Here is a 22,927-nt window from a genome sequence, read left to right on the forward strand (position 1 = left end):
TGTAAACAAAGCAGATAAAACTCAGGATCTCAGACAAAACTGCGGATATTTTTACCAGTCATTTGTCCACACAAATGACAAATGACAACGAGCTGACAATGGAGCTGGTTACAACACAAAAACTACAGAATAGAAACCAGTTGTCAAAAACTACAAAATTATTTCAGTACAATTATTTACTTGGGCATATTGATAATAACTTCGATCGATTCTTTTTGCTGGAGGGGGAGACATGTGCATACTGAGAATATTCACAATATTTCATTCATAATCTTCCATGAATATATTATCTAGTATGTTTCTATACAATATATATAGAAAGAGAGAATGCTTTTAAACAATAATCGAGCGGTTTTGTTTAAAATTTTAGATTTATGTGAATTTTTTGGTAGTCGTTACATCAGCAAATTTAAAGAAAATACTAAATACTTTTCATACTAAATAATACATCTTTAAATATTATCATTTTCTCGAATCAAATTATTAAAACCAGTTCCACTAGTGTAGCAACAGAAATAAGTAAACTATTATGTAAAAAATGAAAAATAAGAGATTTAAAATATTTAAAAAAAGTGTATTCCCGGAGAGAACAATGACAGGTAAATAATTAAAACAGGTTTTCTGGTATATCACGGATATATTTCGCCAAATTTTCGCCAAAGAGTATTTTGGTAACCTGACATTGGGGAAAAGCGAAAACCGCAGTGGTCAAGGTTGGGTGCAATGATGAATCTCTTAAAATAATGCTCTATTATCGACGAAAGAAAAGTGACTTCTCTATAAAAGGACATTGCACATTATTTAGAATAGACAAGAAATTTTGATATGGAATTTAAAGGACTTTGTTTCGCGCTGTTCTTACTCGTGCCCGCTGCGTTTGTGAGCGGTGAGTTTTTGTGCAAGATTTCGCATTTGTTATTTATTTATTATAAATAAGAGAAAAATGTAACTTTATAATATTTTTCAGTTTTCTAAAGTTCATATGGAACTTAACGATAAAAAAAAGTAAAATAGTTTATCTAAAAAACTTTAACTTTTATTTAACTATGTTTTGTATCATTTTATTCGTGGTCATAGGTACATCTCAGAAATATTTTTAGATAAGTATTCCTATTTTAGAATAAATTATGTGCGAAAAAAGTATATTGCGTTACATGGTCTTCAGTTAAATGAGCTGAAAAAATAAAATTATCTCTAGTTAATGCTGTATTCTTGCTTATGACTAAGAATATTCTGGTTTAAAAACAAAGGAATCCTTTAGTACACTTGACTAAAACTGTATAATTTGAAAGTTTTTTTCTTACATATTTTATTTTGTTCGCTGCTCATAGAAGAAGAAAAGGAAGATTCGGCAATGTTTATGTCCATTTTCTCTAGAAACTCCATGCTATAATTTTATATGTATAATTAGAAATATGTCAACGCTTTTATAAAGCTTTCTAGCAATATCAAATTTTGATTATTTGATGTCAGCTTAATCACGGTTTCTTTATATGCGGGTCGAAACAATAAGAAAAATACACTAGTTTTTATACAGTTTTCAAAACGTGCAACTGTATCAACCGCACAGAAAATCCAACCAGACATAATCTTATGCAGATAATCTAACTGCCACTGAAATTAGTTCCCGACTGAAGCAATTTGTAGCCCTATGCACAAGACTTTTAACGCTCACTTTGTGAAAGAAACAGAATTGTCAGGCTGTAAGGTATTTCTCCCGCCTTCTTAGCATGCAGTCATGGTGTAGTGGTCAGCACGCTTGACGCGTATTCGAGAGGTCAATGGTTCGAGTCCCCGTGAGGGCATTGCTCATTTTACATCTTTGCTGCTTCGAAATGTCTGTACTAATGTAAACTAATGTCTGTACAAGGCTATAATGGATAATTTTAGCCCCACCCACGTATTTGATGTTTAGGCAATAGTAATACCTTGATCCAAACAACACTTTGCGTGTTGAATAACTACGAAAGAAGTATAATTTTAAAGGGGAACTTAGATAGGAAGAAGAGGTTAAAATGCGTTACAAAATAATTTATTTCTGTTATCTTTTTCAGTATCATTTTTAATTTCAGAGAAAGAAGAAGTGTTCACGTTGAAATGAAGCTTCAACAATACATACCAGCGTATAAAGAGCACCTGTAATTTCAAACTATATATTTTTTATTTTTAGATATATTCCGCATACAAGGCGCACCGATTTCGTCACGAAGAAATTTGAAAGATACATGTACAATGCTGTCATCTTTTAAAGTCGTTCATTGGGAAATTTTTCGCAGACTTTCAAAGAATCGTATGTTGAATTGACAAAGAACAAGAAATATATGTGTGTTGGAAATGCTTGAGGGAGTAAATAATTCTGCAAAGAGGGTATTTAGTAAGTGCAGGTATTCAGTGTATTCAATGCAGGTGTGCACGAGAATGTTATTCCCCAATTTCGAGAAAAGAGCGAAATAATTTGGTATATAAATGTAATTCCGACCCGAATGGATTCGCGGAATTAGGTGTCAAATGTTTTGCCTTTCTGTAGTCATCTGAAGCTGCGATTTTGAAGTGAATATCGAAGGCTTTAGCAAGTCGCATTTGTTTTTACTGAAATACAGTGGTCTAGTGTTTCTTTTAATACTAAATATGGCTCCTGTCAAATGAATCAAACGCAGTGATGGTTTCAAATACAAAATTGTTCAGTTTGCGGCAGAAAAGGGAAATCTTGCTGCAACAAAAACGTTTGGTGTTGGTAAATTTTGCAATCGATTGAAAGTCTTTCGTAAAAAGTGTTGTTGTCAATATAAAACCAAAATTTTCTTTTACATATTCAGGAAATTTGTACTAAAATTAATTATTTAACACTTATAATCCACTTTCTTAATTAGTAAAGCAATGTAAAATGGAATTTAGAACATAAACCTACAAAAGTAACAAAATTCAGTATAATAATAAGAATATAAAAATTGGCAAACATAGGTAAGTCCTCTACAATGCAAATCAGCGTAACAACTTGCTGATGACTATGGCATGCCTAAATACAATAGAATCTAAAACCTCCGTTTCTTAATAAAGGTAACTGGCTTCTAGTATTGTATAATTATCAAGGTTTGCATTTATAACATATATAACGAGATAATTTCCCTTCTCCACGAAGGCAACCCTTCCCTTAGGCAGATAGCCCACGAGGCTTTGATATAATCACATAAAACAAACTAAACCAACCAAACTTAACACAAGCATTTCCATCCTATGGGCAAATCCACATTAACCAATTACTGTATACTCACGAATGATTATAGGCGACGCTCGTGGCAATTACTTATAAAGGCTCCCGTTCCTTGTTTCAAGGCAACTGGCCTTTTTTGGGCTGTGCTGTAATACTCCATTAAAAAAATAACACACTCCATTGCATTAAAAATATTAATATTTGCATGCAGAAAATAAAAGTGGAAGCCTTCCAATTTTATCTGAATAATTCATAATTTTTAAACTTAATTAACATAATTCCATACTAATAATAATTATTCAGTTTCTTGAATTACTCATATTTTTAAGTCATTACACTATTCTATAGCAGAGCATTTAATATTTTCTATAACAATACTCAAAAACACTATTTGTTTATCATATTCTATATTAATTTTTCAAAATTATTTCATTCACTTAAAAATTCTTAATGCTGGTGACGTAGACTGATTTAGAAATGATGCAGTCCAGAAAAGTAATTACGACTTTTAGACTAGAGAGGTCAAATTTAAGGGGCAGTCGCTAGTTTAAATTATAATTTTGATTTACATATTTTTTATTTTCATGTATATGCTGTATAAAACACATATACCCCAAATGAAATGTAAACATTTGTTTATAAATCAGTACGCGTACACATACGTTCATGTACAATGTAGCATCGTCTGTATGTCATTCCATCTCTGCTTTGAATCATTCCCATTCATAATTACTAGCAAAGCATTTCATTTATACAACGCTTACCTCCGCTTAATGTCATTTCTCTTTGACTTATCTAACGACGTTTCTTTTCGAGCCTTAAACAATTTTCAAGAAAGTCGTTTTTTTCCTTCGATAAACATTAGGAAATTGTATATTGAGATACTGGGGGGAGGAAGGAAGACGTGGGATATCTCAGACTGAATGTGGTTTCATCCTTGGCTGGTAGACAGAAGGAATGTCGCTTGGAAGGTTAGAACAGATAACAAGTTTTAATTGGACTATTGTTTGTTCTTTGCTTTCTTAGTGCTTTGCTTAAGGCTTTGAATCAAACGACACATCAGATGACAACTGAAGTTTTTTTTTTTTTTTTTTTTTTAGTAAAATTTGAAACCTGAATCTGTGGTGTTAAAATATTTTTGGAAAAAATCTTGGAATTCAAACCTAAAAGACAGTATAGAGAATGATTCTTGAATATGGCAATAAAATAGCTGTTCTATTGCTATCAGATGTGTAACGTGTATACGAGCCAGTTTCCCTTAGAAAGTCTCCACGAAGGCATCCCTCCTTTCAGGTAGATAGCCCTCGTGTGCTTTGCCATAATTGAATAATCTATTCCAATCCAATCTTACCCGGGCTCTTCGGTACTGTAGTAGGCTCCCCTAACCATTCAGAACACAGGACTCGGGATTTGCAAATGGTGTTTTCACTGATGGCTCTAAAACTCCAGGGGGCACAGGAAGCGGATTCTGTATCCTTTCTGGAGGAGCTTTAACGTATGAGTGGAAAAGAAAGCTCGCTTCTGTAAACTCTGTCTTTCAGGCGGAGCTCATAGCAATCAGAGCAGCTCTTCTCCACCTGAAGAATAATCCCACAGTGCCCAATATCATCTACACAGACTCAGCCTCAAGTCTCGCTACGATAGCTGGAGTTCGTTCTCGCAGCCCTATCGTCAGCAGCATTAGAGACATTCTAACCCACATGCTTGCTTCGCAAAGACCCTCACTCATCTGAGTGCCCGCTCATACAGGAATAGAAGGAAATGAGAGAGCAGATGTTGTCGCAAAGGAAGCAGCGGATTCATCCACTTTGCGAGAAGTCCCGATCCTTAGATTACGTCACCAGTCTCAGACCTAAAGAGTCGGACATTCCCTCAGCTCCAATATGGCAATAACGTTGGGATCAAGCCTCCACAGGGAGACGTGTTTACAATCTCATTCCCAAGGTCAAGACAACAATCCAAACTACTAGCAATTACATGACGTATTTCCTCACTGATCATGGGCCCTTCCCTTCATACCTCTGCCGCTTTGGCTTGAGAGAGAATGGTAACTATGAATGTGGGGAGGAGGGTCATCCAGACCATTTTGTGTTCTCTTGCCCACACACATTACTTAACAGCCTCAAGCAACCAGGAGCCAGATTCTAGCCAAATTGGTTCCAGAACTTACGAAGTAACAGAGTTGCCCAGCAGTTCCAGAACTTACAAAGTAACAGAAAACAATAATTGACTGCTGTACTAGCAATTACTCTTCTGACGCTGGAAGATAGTAGTCATGAAAGTCTATACAAGCTAATTCAATATGTTAGCAACAGAGTATGTGATATGTATGCTCAATATGTAATTTCGTATGTATGCTGTGCCAGGTTCTCATACATAAAGTTCGTACCGTATCTGAATGCTGTAATATATCTGTACATGTTTATATCTTCTTTTTATGGTACCTAATTTATACTAAGGATCATGCGTACCTCAATGGCATGTTTCTTGTAAACTTTAACTATCACGATAACGTATATGTATGGATGTATATATCAATATGAGTGAGAGTATGTATAATTTTATTTTTTTCGGAATATATATGTATGTAAGTGTGTATATATCTGTATATGAGTTGGTATTTATATGTATATACATATATTTTGATTGTACTCTTCTTCAAGTGCCTTGTATGTACATGTATATCTCTTTTTTGCATTTTATAAATGTCGTCTGCTCAGCCGGGGCTGCCCAGGGCTGCGGCCAGGTAGCTAGTGGTTGACTCCCGCCGAGTTGGTAAGAAATTCTGCATGGATATATCTATACCTGGGTCGGAAGCCAACTCAGCGGTTCACCTCCCCTAACCATTATACCATTTGGGCGAAAATGAACAGCGAAGACGATAAGAGACAGGGAAATCTTCAGTTTGATGGATGAGACATTGCAGAGAAAAAGCGCAAAAACTTAATTAGGGAGGCGAAAATTTACTGAAACAACACATCTAAAAATTTTGGAGCTCTGCTAAAATGCTGCCTCCATCGTTGGTGATCGCAGCGCCTCCTCCCCAGCGAACATTTTTCAATACTGTACAACATACTCGATTCCTCGAAATTGCTGGAAGACATATACAGCTACAGTTACATATGGATTGGACCAGTTACAATTATACAGGGATCAGACCGAAATGTCGCCAATAAACATTAGTCGCCAAAACCTCGTCAGCTCTGCGCTATCTCGCCAATTTAGCAATATAACCATTTAATTCAGTGTTAAATGGACTTACAGGAAGTACAAAACAAACGACAGGAAGTTCTCTAATTAAGCAAATGTTTATCAGAAGTCTGATTATTGTTACGAGGTTTAAAGGGTAGACTGAAAGGAATTGGTACTTCTATTCTCATTACGACTTTCAGATAGAAAAATTTTATGTGCCAACATTCCACGGATGGTTTCGTAGTCGCATGTGCGATAAGCGGGCATCTGGAGGGGAAGCTGGGATGAAACGTGATAGGTGTATATAAGATTTTAACTAAATTAAATGTACTTTGCTGGCTAGATCATGTGATGCGACTATTTACTAAGTTCGACTGTATCAATGACAGGACGTGAGAAAGGTGAAAAGACCCCTTAATCAATTCAAGAACAAATTTATAGACGCCACTCTTGGTGCATATAAACTTAGCCTATACTTTTGACTATAGCTCAAAATAGAAATATAAAATTAAAACTAAGTTAAATAATCAGTCGAAGTTGCACATAGATAATTAACTCGAGTTGGCTCTTAGCTCTACCACGGACGTACACGTGCAATTAATGTGCACGGCTTTAATTAGCAAGCTTAAATCAGTTAAATAACGTGGCAGAAGTAACTCAGAAACTAGCTTAAACAGTATCTTCTGGTCCTACTCTGCTTATCAAGCGAAACTAAAGTATCATTTTGGCAAGAAATGGATATGAGAGAAGAAAGAAAAATAACTAAAAAAACTGGTTAAACTTAAAATAACATTCCTTACAACTTATTAGATAAGACTCTTCAATGCAATTTTTAAAAAAAATTTTATATTTTACGAAGTAAAGGAAGTATTGTAAAAAAAATCGTGAAAAATTTCGGGTGTCATATTTCAACATAAATATCCATTTTGACCTTTCCCGAATCCATTTGGACGATTTATCTTACGTAATGTTTGAACGTACGGACAGATTAAGGACTGTTTTTTTCCAAAACGGAATGTAAAATGGATTTAAAGGTGATTTCAAAAGAGATTTTTCTCATGCATGTATGTATTTCACATAACTCAAAAACGATTAGCCATGAAACGTTGACATTTTGTATGTGAGACTGCTATATCATCTAATTATGCACCTACACTTCCCCCCTACTTCCACTTATTTATTTCAGTTCGTAAGATATTATGTTAGAATAAAATAACGAATTACGTTTATAAGGTATTTCTCCCGCTTTCCTAGTGTGCCTTCGGGGTGCAGTTGTTCTGCACGCTGGGCCGGTATTCCAACGTTTGCAAATGAAAGACCGTGAAGACGAGATCGTTATAAGATTATGAAACTCATTTATTTTCTTTGCTTTCTGGAATCTAACGCATCCTAGATACTCCAGTATTACTTCTGATATGTTGAAATTATGCATGTATTTCAAATAATATAATATATACTTTATAGGGCAGGGTTTTCATCCGCCTGGTCAAATATCCGAAGTATGTTTTGACTGCTTGTGTGAGGTAAGTTGAACAATAAAATCTATAAATATATTATATCCTTCTGTTCATATTTAAAGGAACAACTTATTTTTTTATGACTTCGTATTATGTTACACGTGGTTAAGCTCTTCGCATCATTACAGTATTTACCCAGGCCTGTATTTTAAAGTCAAATATCTATGCAAAAAGAGACTTTAAACTATCGATTCGCAAGGTGACTCATAATGATCTTTGGAATTTTAGTACAACTATATATTACAGATTAAATGAATACGGTGACATAGTTAATGCATAGTGAAATGTTGGAACATTTTTAACTCTACAAATCTTTATACGTGTCCACCGTTATGTGACAATCGTTTATCTTGGAATTTTATTTGGCATTCACTCGTTCAGCTTAGCTTGTTTATCTACCATATTTTCTTGCGTATAACGCTCACTGGTGTTATAACACGCATCTATAATTTCAAGCTATATTTTTTAGGTATATTCGCCGCATAACGCGCACCCAATTTTTCACGAAGAAACCTAACAGATACATGTGCGTTGCTCTTATCTTTTGAGGTCACCTATTCGAACATTTTTCCTAGCCTTTTGAACAATGGTCAACCGCACCAACAAGCCATAAGGGGAACGATATATGTGTGGGTTAAATGCTTGAGGGAGTAAATATTCCGGAAAAGAGGATGGATTGTATTCAATGCAGATGCACTCCCAACTTGAATGAATTTTTGGAATTAGGAATTAAATGTTTTCTCTTTCTGTAGTCATTTAAAGCCGTGATTTTGAAGTGAAAATCGAAGGCGTTAGTAAATCGCATTTACTTTAGTTGAAATATAGTTCATCTAGTAGTTCTTTTAGTAGTTAATACGGCTCCCGCAAAAAGAAACGAACACAGTACGAGTTTCAAATGCAAAGCCATTCATTTTACGAAAGAAAATGGAAATCGTGCTGCAGTAAGGATGTTTGTTATTGATGAAAGTTGCAACGGATAATGATTATTTATTTATGGATCAAAATAACATTGATGGTGAAGATGAAAAAAAATTCGAGGATGCGCTTGAAGATGTACTCTTCATGTTATCCAATAATGAAAATGTTTAATTTCGTAACGTATGTCATTTCTTTTAAATAAGCAACATTTTGGTGCATGTAAAAAAATTCAATTTTTTCCTTATTTTCAAGCTATCATTTTCATATCCGGTGTATAACGCCCACCCGTAAATTTCGGTCCTATGTTTCGTATTAAAAGTGCGCGTTATACGCAGAATATACGGTAAGCCATTGTTCCAGATTCTTTTTTTTTAATTTCAAAAAAGTAGCAGCACAAAACACCTGATTCTTGTATTAGAGTCAGGAGATTGATTCGAAAAGCGTTAATTCTAGTAATCGAGGCGGACAGACAGGATGGACTAGGTCATCGGCTGAAAGACAAAGTCCACTTGTTGAGTAACTTCTCATTGAAATAATGCAGAGTATTGTCTGAAATTCGGTTGGCTACCCCAACCTGGTTGTCTTGAGATTCAATAAGGCTTTACTGTGGCTATCACTCAGGTGGAGAAGAAATAGCCGAAGGCGTGTAGATCGAAGTTAATTACGGGACAGGTATTTGCCGTGAGAAGGGGTTTGTAAAACCTACAGAATTTTTTAAACTTGTTTCTTCCATCACGACTATGCGATTCTAATTCTTTCCACTACAATGCAACGAGCCACCCTGTTCGCATGGTCGTAGGAAATTCGTCTGCCCTTTATCTTGGGCCAACGATGGAATACATATGGGGCACTTAAAACACCAAAAAGTTGAAAATCTTTTCGAGAGGCTGCAGGTAGGAAAGGAGCAGCATTATAACATCTGATCGGGAGTATTATAACATGTGAAATGCATTTACTTTGATCAGTGCAGTGGTTGATGTCTAGTCTAGTTTCTGTTGTTGATGTAACTTTTTCGCACTTGTCTACTATTCACATGAACTGTATTGTATGAATTTTAGCTTTGAGAGAAGCGTAGGTTTGTTTTTGTGATTGGCCTGGGTCATATTATGAGCAACAACTTGACTTTGCCCGACTCCGTCTTGATTTTGAATCCGACGGTCTCTCACTTCTCTTTCTCTACCACCAAACCACCTGAGAGACCTTTCGGCTTTCCTTCTGCTTTAAATGTTCCTTCCATGCCTTTTCCAGGGTTGCGCCCAGCGTGCAAACCACCACACCACGAAGGCATGCCAGGAAAGCGGGAGAAATACCTTATAATATGAAACCCAACATCGCTAACCACTGTACCAAACAGGGTGGCTATTATATGCATTGAATTTATTTGTTTGTATTTAATTGTGGATAGTGTAATTTTTGTATAAGTTGCATCGTATATATATAGTATATACACAACATAGTGAATTTTAAAGAGTACATTTATTCTATTGTGCTATCGACGAAGTAGATTTAATGGTAAACAAATATAGTAAATTTTAAAGAGAGCATTTATTCTATTGTGATTTATGCGCTATCGACGAAGTAGATTTAATTCAATCCAATAAGTTTAAATGAAATGCAAGAAAAAAGGCGTATAATTTAATATTCCGTACAAGGAAGTAATGTGGTGCACACATCAGATTTTTTACCATGTGACTCCCAACGGATCCGCAGACATACGGATAGAAAGTTGAACATAGTTGAACTGCATCAACCGGATTGCAGATCTCAATGAAAGTGAATTCGCTCGCTAATTGAAGAAACGCATACGCAGTAACAGCGCTTAAATATGTTTTACGGCCACTTTTCTTCGAGTCCTCGGTAGTATAGTGGTGAGTATCCCCGCCTGTCACGCTGGAGACCGGGGTTCGATTCCCCGCCGGGGAGGATTCGTGATTATTTTGGTCTTGAATACGGGGCTAGTACGTATAGTAGAGGCCGAAATCCAGTTGGCATGTACTATTCCAATAACGGGGTAACATTTTGCAGTGTTTCGTGATTCCGGTTGTCATGATTTTGTCGTTTGAATATTTTATCTCTTTCAGTACAAGAGGAATCCTAATTTATGTAATCCGCTAACGAATATAAGTTTCTAAAAAGGCATGTCCTCTAAAATATTAAAGTTATTTCATCTAAAGTCCTATTACAGTTATGTCGTCTGAAGTCATCTCATGAACGAGTTTTGTTTTCTAATTTTCCACATAAAATACTGAGAACATTTAGTTTAAAAGAAATCTTCAGTATAAAAGATTTCTTTAAAAATTGAATCAATAGAGTAAGTCTAAAAAGTGAACCAGTTAGGAAGAGAGTTCACGTGAAAAAATAAAGAAAGAAAGAAATAATAACAACAGAAAAAATTTCGTTCTCATTAATTATGTACCCCATCCTATCTTTCGGATAGAACAAAGCTGGGTTGAGCAGAAATTTTTCTGTATATTAAAAAACATTTTTGTGCACTACAGCATAAAATGCCCTGTTAGTGTCTCATCAAAGATCTTTAGTCGCATCAAAGAAAATTAACTACATTACGAAATGTGCATAAGATAAGATTCTTTAGATCAGTGCTTTCAGATTTTTTTTATTTTGTATTTTATTTCTCTCTTTTTTAATGTTTTTCTCGTAATTCACACTAATCACACACTCTAATTTAAATATATGTGTGACACATGTTCTACTTAAAATTTTGCGTGTAAAGACTAAAAAAGTGAATTACGCTAATTCGGTAAACAGATTACCGAACTATCTAAAACGGCTACTTTTATTAGTTTAAAAAGATTTTATGATATTCAAGGAAAATCTCAATTTCATTACCTTCGTAACTGCAGTTTAAAACGTTAAGTAATGCTAACTTAGCATAGAAGAAATATTTTTTTAGGAATATTTATTTAAAACTGCAAACTAAGAAATCAGAAAATTAAATTTTGTAAATCACTTTTGTGAACTACTTTTTCAAAACACTTTAGATCATGCTAGGTGAAGAACTATTTTAAATATTTTTTCTTTTGAGCTTAAATATCAGTATTAAAAAAAAAAAAAAAAAAAAAAAAAAAAAAATCGTTATAACAATTTTTATTTTTCAAAGTAGTTTTTGAGGACTTGAATGGTGGTAATCCAAATTTAGTAGTCAACTTCATTTCCTTTAAAGGATTTGAGGTTTTAAAGATTTTTTTGTCTAATTTTCAGACAGTAAATAATTTTCTCAGAAATGAGTTTTCTTTTCGTGAACAATCCTGAATATTAAAGTTTACAATGACAAGAAATTTGAAAATAATAAAACAAACAGCAATTAAATTAATTAAACATAGGAGAGAGGAATAACTAAAGTCATTGATTAGTTAACTGTTTACCGCAAAGAAGCCAACGACTATTTTACCTCAAGGAGAAATGCCTTCGCAGAAGAATTTCTAAGGGAAATTGTTAGTAATGCCCTTACTCATAGGTAAAGGTATGAAAAACCCCTGCTAACATCTCTTTTGTTGCGAACTGAATCCTAGACGCCCTATCTATTTGGGTATTGGTAAACCGAATAGTTTGGTCAGAAAGTCCATGGTATGTTAAACTGGAAACATTTCTGTTACGACTTTTTTCCCATAACAACATAGGAAATTCTTTTGCTGAATGATAGAACATTTTTTTATAATCTGCATAGTTTGGTCACAGTTAAGGTCGTCACGTAAGGTTATAATACTGAGCTGAAATTCAGAGCCATGGTTAGGATTTTTAGAGCCCAGGTACAACTGAAGATTTCGCGCCTCCTCCTGTGTGCCAGGAATAAAAAACTTATCATTCTAAAATTTCATAACATCAATTTGGCGCCCTATAGATGCTGCGTCTGGGGACAGATGTCTCCCCCCCCCCTAGCTTTCCGCCAAGCTACGCCGCTGCTGAACCTGTTTAAATAATTTTTGTTAAATTACGCAAAAAACATCCAAACTAATAAAATAGCTAGTATAACCGGCGGCAGGATTTAGGAGCTGTCAAAATTTTTAGAATTTAGAGAAAAACCGAGCAGCAAAATTTAGGAATGCCCAAATTAAAAAAATTTAAGGAAGCAATGGGAAGCAAAATTTAAGGTCTGCAAAATTTTTGGAAATTAAGAAGGCGCCAAAGAGCTAGGCTCGTTAAGCATTTAGGGCTCGCCAAGACTGTACTGGGCCTGCTTAAATATAAAGATATACAAAGAAAAAAAAAATTACGTGAGGCAGAAAATTAAATTTAAGATGTCCATAGAGGATAGATTAAGTAAAACGAACAGTGATTAAAAGTGATTGATTTTAAGTGATTAAAAAAAGTGCGCTTTTCAGGATTTAATGAGTAAAAATTATGTTAGCTTAAAATACACCCCCCAAAAAATGCAAAATTTAGGAAGCAAGCTAAATTTGAAAATCTTATTTTGAAATTTAGCAAAAAGATTCTTTTATTATTATTATTATTATTAAGCAAGAGTAAAACAATTATACTTTACTGCTATGCTGGCTATCAGCAGGAGATGAATTTCCTTGCTCTTACAATTCCGTCTAGAGTACTATTTATGGCCTGACATGTGATAAAAACCAAAGAGAAGTATTCTCTATATGAGAAATCTTGAAGAGAGAAGGGGAGTTTGAAGCACTTTTCCTCCGTCCGTAAATGCCTGACAGAGTGTAAAACAATAAATTTGAAAAAAGAACAAATAGTTAAAAATCTTTTGCAAATAAAAATGACTGATAAAAGAAAAAACTTTTGAACCATTGCTTATCTTGCAATATTTTTTAAAGTATTTATGTTTAATTACACAAGATGAACAGGCAAGTTAGTCGGGACAAGCAAGATGAACAGGGAGAAAAAAAAATTAAACAATTACATTTGACTAAAACCTGAGACTAAAACATTTGTGTAAGCAACTTTAAATCATCATAATGTAAACGTTTTTGTTAAATAATTTTGAATGATTTGATCTTTTACGTCTCATAGCGTAAAAGAAGGTGTACAACACATATTAAACAAAAACACATATAATTAAAATTATTACTTAATTTATACACTAGATGGCAGCACATCTTTAAGCCAATGTTTTTAGACTAATCTTAAAGTCGTACATTTTTTTTTTTTCCCTCGTTAATTATAGTGCGTCTCGTTATAATTTGTTATCATCTTCACCTTAGTATCTCATAACAGTTTTTCGGAATATTAATATGCATTCAATTACGAACCAGACACTTCGGCTGCAGAAAGGTAATTCAGCATGCGTGTAACGACAGGTAACTGAATACTTGGGTTGTTCCAAGTTTTTGAAGCAAATAATTTTATTAACAGAATCCATGAATTAAATTTTAATGGCATTTCATGACATAAAATTTAGAAGGACAATTATATCTTTCAGAATACGTAAAAGGACATTCTAAATGTTATTATGAAAAGAAAAGTAAGTTATATTTTGTAATAGAAATTAGGACATTTAAGCACCATACTTTCAAAAATCCAATATGAGAGCATGTAACGATATTTTTTAAAAATATATATAATTTTTGATAATAAATAAAACATTAAACTTAAAATACAAAATGATCACGATTATAAAGTATTGTGCACACAGTTTAAGCAAGTCCTCGGTAGTATAGTGGTAAGTATCCCCGCCTGTCACGCGGGAGACCGGGGTTCGATTCCCCGCCGGGGAGGACTTTCTTTTTTCTTTCGTTTAGCGCAGTTTTCTTACTTTTTTTCTTTTTTTTTTAAATTCATCAGATTCTTTTTATTTATTTATTTATTTATTTTTTTTCTTTTTGTCTTCATGCACGTATGCTATGCTGAGAAATTAAGATTACTTTTATTTAAAATTATTCTGACTCCTTGATGTATGACAGTAATGAGGCTATTTTTTGTTCCACATTTCCGCGCTTTTTTATCGAAATTTGAGAGCGAACTATTCAGGCATTGAATTTTATAATTTCAACCAATTTTTTTCTTAATCTCGCTGACTTTACATACTAGGATTATTAAAACTCCGCTATACTGATTAGATAAAATGGAGGGGAAAAGTGCCTCACACTAGTGTAAGTACTTTTACGAACGTGGTCCTGCGTAGGCTAAGAATTATGGTTACTTTCTTGAAGTGTGCCCTCAATTTTATTATGAACACCGTTTAATAAACAATGCTTTAGTTTGCTTTTCTGATAAATCTCTTAGATGAGAGGATGAAAAAAAATCACGGTTCTTTAACGCAAAATTACTTCACTTATCAAATATTACTATCATGATAACCAGGTTGCTCAGTTCACGTGAAATAGTGATTTTCATAAAAGTGCTTACGTCATTATAAAAAGTCGTTTATTTGAAAATAATGATAATAAGAGTAATTAATTAAAAATTAGGCTTAAAATTTTAAGCTTTTAGGTTTTCATTATCCTGCTAGTGTAGGAATCGGTGTTCCAGAAATTAAAGCTATGGAGCATAAAATCATATTTTAAAAAAAGAGCTATTCAAAATAGCAAAGCCAAATAACAGGAAAAGAAAGAAAAAAGGAATATGATCGTAAATTTAACTCCATGTGGTGACTTGTGCACTATTTAACAAAGAAGAGACTAACTTACTCAAGCTGAACTATGCACTTATTACATGTGATCTCTTGAGAGATCTGCGATAAATATTTCCTTCGAATGGTAGTACTTTTTAATTTTCTAGAGCGCCAAATCTGCTTGCTGAAAACAGTAACAAATCTTCATTGTGTTTAAAGTAGGGGGAAAAAAAAAAAAAAAAAAAAAAAAAAAAACACGCCTCTCACGAAACTATTTATTTATAATTTTTTTATCTAATATTTTTTTAATTGATTAAAGGTAAATATCATATATATATTAATTTAATTACTTGCTTTTAATTTAATTTCTTTTTACAATTAAAACTTTGTTATTCATGATTTAATTCAAGTCTCCGTTAAACATTTTTAACAATTTACATTCAAGTTACTTTAAAACAATTTTCGAAATTAAACGTACTAATGTCTTCTTCACTATATTTGGCTTTAGAGTGGAGTCCAGGGCCGGATTTACGTATAAGCTACACAAGCTATAGGTTAGGGTCCCCCCTTTCTTAGGGACCCCCCAAAAATAAAATACAGTACAAAAAGTATTAAAATATACTATTATAACAGACTTATAAAGGACCCATACCTCAAATAGCTTAGGGCCTTATCAAGTCTAAATCTCGCTCTGGTGGAGTCCACTGAATTTCTGTTAATTCCATCTGCAAATGGACTGACAATTTGCCAATATCGGCTGAAAATGTGTTTGTAAGTAGATCCTCCCAAGAATCTTTTTTTTTTTTTACCTCACGGATATGCACCGCGAAATTCGGGGAAATTCCATTTTTTTAATGCGTTACAATTAAATATTTGTTATTAAAAAACTTGGGATGAACGTCGGGCCGCGAGTTTGACATATGTGAGAAAAGCTGTTTAGTCTGGTACGTATTACCGAAAATGAAAATCATGGGGAACGCAAAATTTTAATGCATACTTTTATTTCGCAGAGTCACAGATGTACTTTTTCTTATCTTTAAATTCCGAAATATTTATAAATATTATACATTACTTCCTCATTATTTAATCGAATCTTTTAACAGACTTTTTATTCCATTTCTCATGAACGAAACAATGAAGAAATATTTAACTGAGGATACTTAAATTAAATACGAACAGAAGGGAAAATGTAATGAAAAACCTAAGTTTATGGTTATTGTTTATTATATTCGTATATATCTAAATCATTTATTTTTCAATATACGCATATACATTAAAATTACAAATAGGATTAACTACCTGGAACTTCAGCTCATTCGTTTATTCAAAAAAAATTTGGATAACTGAAAGAATTTTTTCATTGGGGAGAAATAAGGGCAAAATGTTTTGATTAGGGCGCATTTAAAGAAACGCAAAGTTTGAAATTTTATTTTTTTTTTTCACTTATCCAATTTATTTCGATAAAAATTATGAGATTAAAAATTGAAATGTTTTTATTTCTATAAAATAAAATACGAAACATATTGTCACATGCGTACGGGTTCGTAATGTATTGAATGACTACAAAACCAATGAGAGCTTGTAAAATTCATTTTCCCTGAAGAAACATTACAGTTCTGGAACTTTTCACAAAAGCACTTGTATACAGCTCTTCTCAGCATGACAGAGCACAAGCAGTAATTACACTTCAAACTACTAAGAATGTTAAACACCAGGCAATACAGTGCTCTGAATAATCTGAACTAAACTCTGGACTCGTATCTGAACAAAGTATTTTTGGATTGGATCTTTTCAATCCATTCAAAATCATAAAAATGTTTGATTCTCGGGAAAAGACAAGCATACGTTCGAAAGTTTAAGGCTTATTAAAATAAAATTTTCCAGATAAAAAAAAATGGGTTGCTGAAATGGTGGTTCAGTAGCATAGCAGAAGTGCCAGAGCCCTTTGGTTTAGGTCTCCGATGCGTTCTGGCTAGAACTGCGACTTATCTCAAAAACTAAAACGTATTGGAGACAGGATGCGCTCTGGCTCAATTTACACTTTATATAAATTAGTACTTTCGGGGCCAGTCATTTACGTAAAAAGTAGAGGACTGAGATTTGATTTACTTATTTTTAAGTGGTAAGATGGATTGTAAATGTTTTTATTTTCTATGTTACAAATGTCTAATTTAGCATTTTGGAGATGCCAATGCCTTTTATTTTCTTTCATGGTCAATTTTTGTCTTACTATTTGACAAAATGGCTTTTTAATTTGCTCTCTTACCTAGGACGCTAGCGTCCTAACAAGCTTCATCAATTCTTAGTTAGTTGTGTTTTGAGTAACCAATTGCCAACATTTCGATGAGATTGTGAACATTAGAAACTAACTAATAACAAACTCTTTAACAAACACACTAACTAATAATTTGCAGCAGCAGTTCTTAAACATTTCGAGGATTCTTTTCATACTATGTCCTTTACACTGAACCCGTAATCACCCGTATTAAGTGGCACTGTATTTTTTGTACAGCCTTTCTAATGAAATTGAATAACGACTCAAACTGCAGTTTTAAAAATCATATTCGGACTTTGATCACAACTTCAGTATCCCTAGTCTAGGGTAAAGTGTTTATTTATTTATTTTTAATTATTCTGCATAACTATACTAAGTTTTACTGTTTGTTATTTTTGCGATCCCAATTAGAGATAACAGATGGCTGAGAAAATTTTCTTTAGTCGTATCAAATTTACAAATTACGTATTTCTAGCACTCTCAACCTTCTAGTTATATAAAGGTATTCCCATTATTCGGATGTACAAACAGGCAGTATAATTGTCGGAGCAAATATTTTACCTTCTTTGAGTTAGCATCTACTTATCCTGGAATTTGCTCTTAGGCCCTTTATCGCCATTGCCAGCCCTTCCATTTGCCCACCCAGCTCGTATTGCCATCACAACCGTATAATATATTCTCCACACCATTTCAGGCTGTAGTTCAAGTTAGCTTTCATTCTCGCGTTCAGTCAGATTTCTTCGCGAGCATTTGAAAGCTAATTTAGATCAGACAACCTGTGTTTAAAAATATAATTCTGGAAGTAGAATTTATTTTTAATTTAATTTAAAAAAAATACAGCTTGGCTTAAAGTTATATTTGAATAACTAATAATATTATTAGTCTTTCCAATATTAATTAAACGCATATTTAATGTATAGAAACATGCTCAGCAAAGACGAAGTATGTAAATTTATTATTCTGTAAAAGTTATTAATTTATTCAGCAATTTTGTGTTCAAAAATAAAAACCTTTGGTAGTTTTCTATTTCATAATATTCATTGACGGCTTTTATGCATGGTGCTGCCAAACCCAATGTTTCATTTTATAGATCAATTTATAAATGTTCTTACGTAATCAAAAGAATAAAGTTTTAGATTCTTAGTTTTGAATACTTAATCTCTAGGTTTGAAACCCCCTGTATATAATATGTTATTTTTCCCTCCTAATATTTATAAAATACATATCTGTCGAGTATTGTAGGCTAACCTGAGTATTGTATAAATAATATATTCACGAAAATTAATGAACTAACGTAATAATTCAACACAGTAATTACTATTTTAAGAATTAAAAAAGTAAATACTACACATTTTTGTCTTTTACGTTATTTAAATCAGCGAAAAATTGAAACCACATAAGTAAATTAGCAACCTATTACCTTTTCACTCACCATCTGAATAATAGATGGCAGCACATTCAATTTCAAAGTTTTTTTTTACCATATTAAGTTGCTGATATGACATATTTTACTCTCATTACCTTTACCAAATACCACTATGATATACTTAAGAATTTTACTTAAAGCTTGCGCTTAGCTTTCTGTCGCCCAGTGCAATCTCTGGACTTTTTCTAAATTCCTTCCCCCGGTGCCGCCCGTGCATTACCTCTGAATTAGAAAAAAAATGGAACTTTAAATGAAACAAAGTATGGAGCTCAAAATTGTTATTAAATATGTATTTATAAAAGAAAAATTGTCGTTAAATCGTCAGTATTAGTTGAATTTAGCTATTAAGTACAAAAAAATTTCATTTGACTAGAAACAAAATTTCGCAATGGATTACCCACTGGACGAAAGTGCACACGACAAAAGCCCACAAAAAAAGCCCACTGTGATAATTGCCCAAGCGACAAATACCCACAGCGATGAAAGCCCACATTGATAAAAGCCCACCCTGATTAAAAGCACACATTGATAAAAGCCCACTTAATCAAAAGGGACTTATGGTTTTTTATTACTATAAAATGAGGCTTACACTAGGGCAAATATGCACTAGGGCTTCTGCCTAAAGCAAGGAATGCCGTCTTGGAGAATGAAAGAGAACTGGCTCATATATTTATTTTTACACATTTGGGGAAACCTGAAAAACGTCTAGACAGCTGACTCATTTGTAAAGATTAATATAGCTCCCAATTCATTAAAAAAAATAATTAAAAGCGATTTGAAAGGAACTTTTGCGACCTTCTACAAGAAACAGGAAGGGGCATTGCCGTCTGTCGACAATCATAAGATCTGTAATTTACATTTGATATTGTTAAAGTGAGCTCATCAAGTATATGAAAGTTAATAATTTAAAAACTCATTTAAAATTTATCTGTACTTCTTAAAAACATTTTATTACAAATGTTATTTCAAAAGTGTTATAAATAAAATTCGTTTCTAATAGCCTATAATAAATCGATTGCAAAACTTATAATTGTGCATAAAAATATAAAATTTAATGATTGTGACCAATTTTGAAATTTCTTTTATTTTTTCTGCTTCTTCCCCGTTTTTTTATATATATTATTATTATTATTTGTTTTAAACAAACGGTAATACATTCTTTGGACATTTTGATTTTTTTTTCCTGTGTGTGTGTGTGTATGGAAAATGAAATGCACAAACAAGCACTAGAGCTTTATTTTAAATAAAATTTATATTTTATTGAGATGAATTTTATTTTATTTTAATAGTAAAGAGTTAACTTTATGAGTTGTCGACAACAACTACTGTTTTCATTTAAGAAGATAAGTGAAATATTTATATGATTTCTTGTCTTTCTTAATTAAAAATATTAAAGATAAGCTCTTTTTTGAGGTGTTAGAAGTCACATTGTAATCTGAAGATTTCAGATTGCAAGTTAATTTGCTTTCTTCCTACTAGTACAATATCAAGTCAATTTGAATTTCTGTTTCAGGCTTCTACTGGATGTGACATGGAGGTAGGATGTGTAAACAATGGTGTTGGGCAATATCATTGTGGTCCTTATCACATTTCCTACGAATATTGGGTGGATGGTGGAAAACCCGGTGAAGATCCCGATAATCCATTAGGTAAAATCATTCTTTTCCTGTCACAAATAAAAATTTAACTCAGAAACGTGGATATTATAATAATTATTATTTCTTAGTTACTTCAATATATCTAAAAATGTAATTTCATTAGGATTTTTGAGAAACTGTAAGTAATTTCTGGAACTCACAGGGTAGACTTTCATAATAGGTTACGGTGTTGGCTTCATCTACCGATGAAATTTGCGATGCTTTTGTGGTTTTTTGCCCAGTGTTAGACAAAACAACTCTGCGTTTTGTGAAGGTTAAACATATTCACATATCCGAGCCTGCAGTTGGACAGTAACGGCCTTCAGTATAAGAAAACAGAGAGTAAAAGTATCTGTGTTTTGTTGTGGCAGATGATGAAGAGATATCTATGGTTATACAGCAGTAATGATAGTACAATTTGTAGAGAACAGCCATAGCTACTTGCTGTCGACACGGTTATAACTGTTACGCCGGTTAGAATTTTGAGCCAACATTGGTTTGAAACAGAGAGTGGAAGTGTGTGTACCTGTGTTTTGTCTTGGCAAATGAGGAAGACATATCTATGGTTATAGGGCAGTATGGATAGTGAATTTGGTAGAGAACAGCTGTAGCTACTTGTTGTCGACATTTAAACTGTTGCGCCGGTTAGAGTTTTGAGCCAACATTGATTTAAATTTAATTATGTAGTCTTTGACTACTAGCGTACATTTTAATTTGAAAGTGACAGTTATTTTAGTTGCATAGTCACAAGGGGTGGTTGATTTCTGTGAATACGAGAAAAGCATTTATGTTCTAAGTTCTGTTAAAAAAAAGTTTGTTTTAAACCTTTCGGACACATCGATAAGTCGCTTTACATCTGTTAGGAGTTTGAAACTAGTTTAGGCTCAAACTTTTCCAAAATTTGAACACAATGATCAGCACAAGGTAGTATTGGTTTTCAGAGGTTTACCTTATAAACAAATTCAGCATATCTTCGCAGAGTCTTCAGAATGATTTGTGGATTTTACATCTTGCTTTATCCAATGTCTCTAAAGCATCAGCTAGAAACTAAGTGAATGTGACCAGTAACAAAATGCAAGCTTGTAATCACCAAGACTGTAAGCACCTGACCGAAGTTGCAGTAGGATTTAGAAATCATCAGTTTCCTTTGTGTTTCAGACAAGAAATTTTGTAAAAGTTCTACGTTGAAGCTGTTCAATAAACTATTTCTTATTTAGATGGGGAGTTAACTGTTGGTAACTGTTCCAAGGTAGCTTAGGCGGAACAAATAGGCAAGAACAGCAAGAGTGAGACTCAGTACAAGCCTGAGCGAATATTCTACTTCTTTTCTAATAGACCTTGCTAATGTTCAAATCAGTACCTATATTACCATCATTCCCTTAACAAATTATTATAGCCACACTTTTTACATATTAAACTACTATTTAAGCTTGGAAGATTATACTGCTAAGTGTTAGTGACGTATAACTATACCAGCTATACAATAAACACATTTTCATTCAAAGTTTCGCATACCATTTCAATACGCGCCTTCAAGAAAGTGTTTGCGCTTAGAAAACCTTAACTTCGAGGATTCTGACTTTATCATATATAAAGCAGGAGCATATACATATAATTTTTTGTCAAACTATGTTTTCATTTAATTTATGTTGTCCAGTTTTTTCATCATATAATTTATTTACAGATTTTGAACAATGCTTGAATAAGAAGCCCTGCGCGGAAGCTTCTATCAGAGGATACGTGCAGAAATGGTCTCAGGACTGCAACGGAGATCAACAAATTGATTGTTACGACTGGGGCCTTATACATAAAGCTGGTCCATATGGCTGCAATGGGACGTGGGTCCAGAAAACAGAATTTTGGTCGAGATTCAGGGCTTGTTACGATAAAGTATATGAATTTTATGACAAAGCATCCCTCGCTTAAATAAATAGGTAATTTTTTAAAGTCCGGCTGTGATTCTTTCTTTATTGTATTTAATATCACTAAACAGAGAGTTTCAATAATATTGCATCATTGAATACTTTTCGAATAGTTGCTGATGGGTTGATCGAATAGATGTTTTCCAGCTTAAAAATCTATCCAATAAAGTAGATTTTTCCCATTATAAAAGTTTTAGTTATATGGCCTTTTGCAAGAAATATATATATCACCTACACTTTCAAATTGGCTCTCTAGAACAGTTCCAGTTAGTTTATCTTCATTTTACTAAATGTCTTTAA

General features: G+C 33.3%; 1 protein-coding gene and 1 non-coding gene across 2 annotated transcripts; both read left to right on the plus strand.

Annotated features, from left to right (window-relative positions):
* Positions 1-720: 720 nt before the first annotated feature.
* On the plus strand, positions 721-22,655 carry LOC118200945 (invertebrate-type lysozyme-like). Its single transcript, XM_035372936.2, has 4 exons — positions 721-886; positions 7,868-7,926; positions 20,582-20,717; positions 22,390-22,655. The coding sequence occupies exons 1-4, from the start codon at positions 826-828 to the stop codon at positions 22,629-22,631; spliced, it is 498 nt and encodes a 165-aa protein (XP_035228827.1). The 5' UTR covers positions 721-825; the 3' UTR covers positions 22,632-22,655.
* On the plus strand, positions 14,460-14,531 carry TRNAD-GUC (transfer RNA aspartic acid (anticodon GUC)). The gene has a single exon. It is a non-coding gene; the product is annotated as a tRNA-Asp (tRNA).
* Positions 22,656-22,927: the final 272 nt, after the last annotated feature.

Source organism: Stegodyphus dumicola, chromosome 8, assembly GCF_044657685.1.
Source record: "Stegodyphus dumicola isolate Sdum_Otavi_A_Nest chromosome 8, ASM4465768v1".
Classification (NCBI taxonomy): Eukaryota; Metazoa; Arthropoda; class Arachnida; order Araneae; family Eresidae; genus Stegodyphus; species Stegodyphus dumicola.

Excerpts from the sequence above, each read along its gene's own strand:
- LOC118200945 (XM_035372936.2), top strand. The coding sequence starts at position 826 with ATGGAATTTAAAGGACTTTGTTTCGCGCTGTTCTTACTCGTGCCCGCT. Across the intron at positions 7,927-20,581 it reads GTTTTGACTGCTTGTGTGAG|GCTTCTACTGGATGTGACAT; the intron begins GTAAGTTGAACA and ends TTTCTGTTTCAG. Across the intron at positions 20,718-22,389 it reads AGATCCCGATAATCCATTAG|ATTTTGAACAATGCTTGAAT; the intron begins GTAAAATCATTC and ends ATTTATTTACAG.